General features: G+C 34.5%; 1 protein-coding gene across 14 annotated transcripts in view; it reads left to right on the forward strand.

The window, feature by feature from the left end:
• FOXP2 (forkhead box P2) overlaps positions 1-7,500 on the forward strand; it is a 585,514-nt gene that overhangs the window by 537,824 nt on the left and 40,190 nt on the right. For all 14 annotated transcript variants that reach the window (XM_057504682.1, XM_057504685.1, XM_057504683.1 and 11 more), the window contains 3 exons: positions 1,308-1,395; positions 2,956-3,039; positions 7,125-7,326. In XM_057504682.1, coding sequence (XP_057360665.1) covers positions 1,308-1,395; positions 2,956-3,039; positions 7,125-7,326 — 374 coding nt within the window. The remainder of the gene's footprint in view (positions 1-1,307; positions 1,396-2,955; positions 3,040-7,124; positions 7,327-7,500) is intronic.

The raw sequence follows: 7,500 nt of genomic DNA on the forward strand, positions 1-7,500 counted from the left end.
GTTATGATCAGTAAGGAAGTATTGAAACAAACTATTTATCAAAGGATGGCGCCGAGTGGAACAAAGGTTTTGGTTTGCTAAACCTGGATCTACTAACAAATAAGCCTACTTATAAATTATTTCTTTCTCAAAAACCCTATTTTAATTATCCTTCATATGTGTTACTTATATGTCTATATATTTTTTTGAGCTTCATTGTTAATTTCAAGAAATACAGATAAAAAATTTGAATGGGCAACAAAAACATTTGTTGACTTCAGTATACTCAGGACTATACTAAACTTTTTTAGACTATTAAACCATTCTAAATGATACTTGAACCCAGATTGATAAGTCTGTAAATTCTTATTTAATTTTGTGAATATTTTGTTCAATATTTGATTCATATACTTAGTGAAATAGAAACACCAAAGGATATTAAATTATTTGAAGATGCTTTTAAATTTAGGTGGCAGCAAATAAATTGTATATTACAAATTACAGAGTACATAATACTGAATATTTCTCTGTTCATTGAAGATGCTGCTCTACTAAAATACTTTTCATGCATTAACATACCTCTCATAAAGAGATCTTTTTAAACATCATGTAATAATGATAACAATATAAAGTAATATATAATCAAGATTAAAGTAGGATAATGGGAAAGTCTTACCTTTCACCAATTTTGTATGTTTAGGATAGATGTCTCCCAAATAGGACACTAGACATGAAATGTCAATCTTATGCTTCCAACTATCAGAATCTTCAATGTGCTTTATTTATTAGTAACAGCAAATTATCATTTTTCATAAGTATTGCTCTTTCCATGGAATGACACTTTACCATCTTTACATAATTCACACCATATCCTGGTGAAATAAAGTCATTGCTCACTAAATAACATCATAAGAACTATAGACTGTTTTAACAGAAATGGAATATACAATTGCCTTTGTTCTCTTCAGAATTACTTTTGGTTCATCTATTTATAAGGTGCTCTTTTTAAAAAAAAGAAAAGTCATGAGTATATGCAATACATCTAGTAGTGATTTCTACTATTCTGTAAATGGTTTGGGGAAAATATTTTTGTAATAACTGATAAGCTTAGTGATGACATCATCTGCCACTTGAAGGGTCTCTTTATATTACATAAATTTCACTAAACATGTAAGCATATTTAACTTTCTTCTGTAGAGTTTTCACAGTGTTTCTTTTTCCCACCATGGTGGAAAATACGGCTTCAGTGTAGTGCTTTTTAAGTGGAGCATCTACCACTGACATAGAAATCTCTTAACATTTCTCTTTAATGTTTTGTGTTTGTTTAGGCACCTTAACAATGAACATGCATTGGACGACCGAAGCACTGCCCAGTGTCGGGTGCAAATGCAAGTGGTACAACAATTAGAAATACAGGTTTGTCAGATGATCACTTAACAGACTCCATTCTTAGATTTCTGGTATGTTACATTAAGTATGGGGCTCATTTCTGAGTCTTTTAACATAATGACTAATAGAAACACATGGAGTTTTCAATTTTTTATAATGATGGCAGTGACTGATAACTCGGGGTGGATTGCTGTAGTTTAGTGTATTATCACTTAGACTTATATAAGCTTTAGATTGCATCATATACATTTTGATCTCCCAAAAGAGTCAAAGCTGTTTTTCCTAATAGTAGTTAGACTAAACCCCCAACTGGATTTGATGTTATCACAGAGAGTTTTTATATGGGCTAATCTTGACTTTTTCTACAACATTTTCTATTATAGTGAAACATTTCTACAATATCATGCCTGTAAGATAATACCCTAAAAAAAAAAAACTTTTTCTTTTCTATATCTGGTATATTTTTAATTAAAAATTTTGCAAAAGATCTTAAGACTTGTCTTTACTGGAATAATGGCAAATCCTTTATAATATCACAAATGATAATGTATGTGTTATGGCAAATGCTAATTTAAGTTAAACATTTTTCCATTAATATTGAAACTGAATTAGGCCAAAAATAAATAGAACTCATAAAACTGATGAGAATGCAATCATAAAACCCTGAGTATCATTCTTTCATTCTTATGTTTTTGCTAACCTTTTAAGGCTTCCACTAATACTTCATCTTAAAGATTATTTTTCTGCATCAAACCAGTACTTTGTTTCATTAAATTAAATGTCCAGTTTCTTTTTCTTCCCACTTTACTGTGTCTTATAAACTAATCAAAAACACTTAAAAAGCCTCATCACTGCTGTAGTTTAGAAAGCTTTTTATAAACCTGTTTACCATTTATAAAAGGTAGACTGAAGCCTAAGAGTTCAGCTGATGATACAGTCTGCAGTGTTACCAATTATGCCTCTTTTTTTTTTTTTTTTTTTTTCTGCTATGTCTGACTGATGGAAAAGTAAGGTCCGTCAGTTGTAATGAGACCCAGTGCAAGTGTAGATGCCGACTCCGTGGCAGAGTTCAGCGTTTCACACTGCCTGGTCTCTGTCACTCTATTGAATTAGATTGATGATGGCAGATTGCAGGGGGCACTAACTGGACCTCAGTGGGAATGCATGAAGTGTGTAGACAATCCTGGCAGGCACTTCGCTTTGAGAACCCTTCACCCCTTCACAGCTGTTGGCACTAGTCCATTGCTAACAGTGTCCACAGGACTTTAAAGAGACACCATGGGCCTTCTAATTTATAGTTTCAGTAACTTGTTACTGTCGAGGCAAGTGTGACCTCAATTCTCTTATTGACAAAAAGATGAAGTGTTATTTGTTTTCTCTGACCTTTTAACATAAGGAAAGCTATAAAACTTTTCCCTCCACCATGGCTAAAGTTGCATTTCCTCCCAAATAAGTTCCTACTGACACAGACTTTTATATGCAGGAATCATTACTCTGAGACAAGCTCAATGATAAGATGTATCACTGCAATAAAATAGCTGTATCAGTCATTTCTAAAATGCTTCTGATCTCACTCTTTCTTAACAGCTTTCTAAAGAACGTGAACGGCTTCAAGCAATGATGACCCACTTGCACATGCGACCCTCAGAGCCCAAACCATCTCCCAAACCTGTAAGTGCATATTGCTTTATAAACAGTAAATAGCTCTACCGATGTAACAGACTAAGAAAATGAACAATTTAGTGACAGTTAGAAAACAATGAGTGCGATGAAAAATATGGCAATAAAATGAAAGTAAAATGCAATTGCTTGTCAAATTGTATGTTTCTTTTAAAGTAATGCTATCTTTTACAAAATCTATCCAATCTACACCATGGGTGACACTAAACAAAGTACACCTATCAGTGCACAAATCACTGCCTTGAGGCTGAAGCCAGAGAGAATATCTTTCTGTGATAGGTTTACAGATATTAAAAGGAAACACACTTTGAGCAACCTGAAAAGCAGTAACAGTACAAATCACAAATAGATAGGTATGTGGTATGCCAAAGAGGACTTACATCAATCATAATATACATATAAATAGATTTTTTTAGCAAATATTTTGTCAAAAATGTCATAGTATTTTTATAGCCAATTTAGTCCTGTTTCTTTGTTATTTCAGTTAAGATGTACTTCACATACTATGTTTTACTGTATAGTTTACATAGTATTAATTGAGACAGCTTAAGACAAAGGACCATGGGTGATGATAGAAAATAAAAACTGCAATTTCCCTCAAAAATATGTAAGAGATTTAAGTACAACCTGATAATGCAGTCAGATACGCAGACTATTGAAAAGATATACTTTATCTCACCCAGCTTATGTTTGCACAGAAACTTAGAGTAATCAACTGGATAACTCTAGTTTAATGAAAGTTTGTGGGGGTACTTTTTCATAAGGCTCCTGTATAGTCTGATGATTAATAATTGCTAGCATTGCCTCTCCCTCCATTTCTTTAGGTAAAAAAAGATCATTTAGTTTTGTATTAGGGAAGGAGATAAAAGACAGACTATATTGTATGATTTTTCTCCTAGGGTCTCTGATATCATTCATTGATTAATATTATTCAAAATTTACTTTTTTTTGCATAACGACTATATTTATTTAAACTCTGCTAAGATATTAGAGTTTTTCCTTTCTACTATACCTAAATATATAGGGTACAAAAAAAACACATTTTTAACAGAAAGAAAGAAAGGTATCTTTTTGAATCTGACATAATACTTTTTTAAAAGCAAGAATGTCTGAGTTTTTAATTTAAAGAAAATAAACTTTTGAGAATCTTTTTGATCCTGTATTTATGACTTTCTTTTCAGTAAGATTTTTTTTCCCTCATCGCATCTATAATATAATGTAGATAATCACAAGACAGAATAATTGTCTCATAAATCCATCAGGAATCTGCAGCTTGTTCTTTTCCAATTAATTATTCAATCAGTAAATTTTTTAAAACTCCAGCAGCATGGTTACATCTACACTAATAAAGAATTTTCAGCCTATAATCCAAAACAGAACCTGAATGAATAATGTAATTGAAGTATTACATTACATAAACCACACATGAAAGAATTGCTAATTGCGTTTGATGGTGGGCAATTAATACAGAATCTTAGATGAGTGATTTAAAATGAAACCACAGTTTAAAGTTCCCTTTGGAACTAGCAGTATCTGAAGTGGGGAACTGCACTCCTGGCCTCAAACTGGTTGGAAAGAAGAGTGGTCAATACTTACACCCCTCAAAAAAACCCTAAAATTTATACACTGTACAAAAGAAGCTTCAAAATTGATATGATAGTAGAGATTTATGGTCTCATGTGCAGTGGCTCAGTTGAGACGGCCCACACATTTGATAAATATTAATAGCATGAATTTATTACCAGGGAGAAATGAGCTCTGTTGGTTCATCACTGCACCCTTAACAGCTATCAGTACATGAACACAAGGTGCAACCGCACTGTCTATTATATGACCCCATTTACTCTCTGAATGGTACTTCATTAAATGGTACCTTTTGGCCATGCTATGGATGGATGAAAATCAAAGTTATCAAGGCTGCGAGTCCTGAATAATGAGTTTCACCCAACCTTGACTATATTCAGATGAGCTGAGGTGGCTAAGTGCTCATCCTGGCTTTTACATGCTTCCCTTTAGTTAATAATAAATTCTATTTTATCAGTTTGTGATTGCACGCCTACAAACATGGTATGCTTATTATGGCATGATGGCAGAATAAGTTACCGTAACATTGTAAACACGAATTGTTTGCATAGGAAAAGATGTATTTCTCCTGTTCCGATAACTTTTAACATGTTCCCAAAATTTACAGAGGCCTGTCAAATATTCATCAAAGTATATCTTTCATTGATTTGCAATGTTGGTATTTTTCTGGGTTCTGAACATGCCATTTTGTTCAGATTTATAATTTTAAAAAGTGAATAACTCTTATTCAGCTGAGGTTTTGTATCTTTTTTGAAGTGTGGGGAAGTGTTTTTTTTTTTCCTTTTTCCTTCTCATCATTTTAACGTACAGATATGTAATGCTGATGATCTGTGGTCTTAAATATACATTCTGATGTTGTGTTTTTTAAATATCACTTGCAACACCGCACACACAGATGCGTGTGCATCCTCCTGCATTTCTCAAACTATGCAGAGGTACTTCTGTACATCCTGGGGAAGCTTACACCAGTGGCTTTGTAAATGTATTAAATGCAGCATTTAGTAGCATTATCTCAGCTTTTATTTATGTACGTAACAAAGAATTCCCAGCCCAGTCTGCTGGCTTAGAGTACGAGCAGAATAACAGTTTGTGGTTTATTGGGAACAGATGCACTTGGGGATGCCTTCAGGGTGCCAGTCGTTATTATTAGACTGCTAATGTGCTTCTTCTGGCTGCTGCCCAAGAAAGAAGAACAATTAGCTGGCATATGTTAATTTTTGTTTCCCTAACAAATCTCTCTACTGACTAAATGTGTAAAACAAATCCTCAAAGAAAGATCAATCAATGCTGTACACATCATTTTCTCCCCATTAAAAAAAGGTTTATCTTAAGAAGTGTATTTGGGATTTGAAAAGGCAGGTGTTACTAAATTATATACAAAAGCTGAATATTCTCTATTTAGCCACTCAGCAGTTACTTCATAGAGAAGCAGAACAATTAAAACTAGTTTTCTTGCTTGGGTGTATAGATTACTGTATAAAATGAAAAGGACCATAGATTACCTCTTATGAATACCATTTAAATATATGGCAGAAATCTTTTTATGTGCTGCCCTGTGTAAAAATTTTGCTAATTGGATGCTATTTATGACAAAAGATGTGTGGTAAATATGACAGAGGTGATACGAGTTTTTTGATAATGAAGTACAGGGCCTTTCTGAGGGGAGTAATGAAGGGCACACTGTTAAACAGCTTGCATACATTCTCACCTTTTTCCTTTTTTCTACCCTGACACCCACTTTCCAGGGTACATCAGCATTAAGTGACACTGTAATCATAAATTGAAAATGATACTTCCAGAGGAATTGGCAAACTTGACATTTCATTATATTTGTTAACACATGCCACAAATGATTGTTAGTGAGGAAATTCCATTTCCCTCTCTCCATCTCCAATCAGATTTAATTTGAAAATTTTCAGCCTCCTCCGGCTAATTTGCAATTAAGACAATTTTGTTTGAATATGTAGTAATGTCATTACCATTCCACCAAATTAGCAAGGAGACTAAAGGTCAGTGTAAAATTTTCCAGCTGGCTGGAGCCTCTCAGCTGAGATTTGGGACTGTGGGAAAAAAAATTTCTGGCAGCAACAGAACAGCAACTTACTTAAAGTCCTTTTGGTTGAAAACATAGCATCCTTCATTATTGCTGCTGTTGCTTCACTGGGGGCTAGACCTGTTTATCCGGGGTAGTCAGTAATCAGCAACTGGCTTTTACTTAAGGAAATCACTTTCGCTAAAGTCTGGTAGGACAAGAAGGAGTTAGTCCTAAGTAACATTGCAGTAGATTATTAGATAACCTCTAACAGCATCCTCTAATTAGAGTTCTTATGATACAATTTCATCCTGTAATTAGTTGAGATTGGCTGCTTCCTTTTGCAGCTTATTAGTGGCAACACAGCTGTAGAAGTGAATCCACTCTCATTTGTCAAACCTTTTTAAGTCTTTTTCTCTTGTCTCTACCTTTTTCCTGCCCTTCTCTTGGGCCTTTGCAGCTAAATCTGGTGTCTAGTGTCACCATGTCGAAGAACATGTTGGAGACATCCCCACAGAGCTTACCTCAAACCCCTACCACACCAACGGCCCCAGTCACCCCGATTTCCCAGGGACCCTCAGTAATCACCCCAGCCAGTGTGCCCAATGTGGGAGCCATACGAAGGCGACATTCAGACAAATACAACATTCCCATGTCATCAGGTAGGATATGAATGCTCGGTAGAGCTCTTTTACTTTGGGAAAGGAAAACTGTAGCCGAAGCAACTGTACATGAGCCATTCCAGAGCACATGGAAACTCAAGTCATGATTTATGGAGTGATAATTGTTTTATTCCTGGTAAATGTGGATAGGGGCGATTCCCTAAGCACATCATG

This window comes from Manis pentadactyla, chromosome 7 (assembly GCF_030020395.1).
Source record: "Manis pentadactyla isolate mManPen7 chromosome 7, mManPen7.hap1, whole genome shotgun sequence".
NCBI lineage: Eukaryota > Metazoa > Chordata > Mammalia > Pholidota > Manidae > Manis > Manis pentadactyla.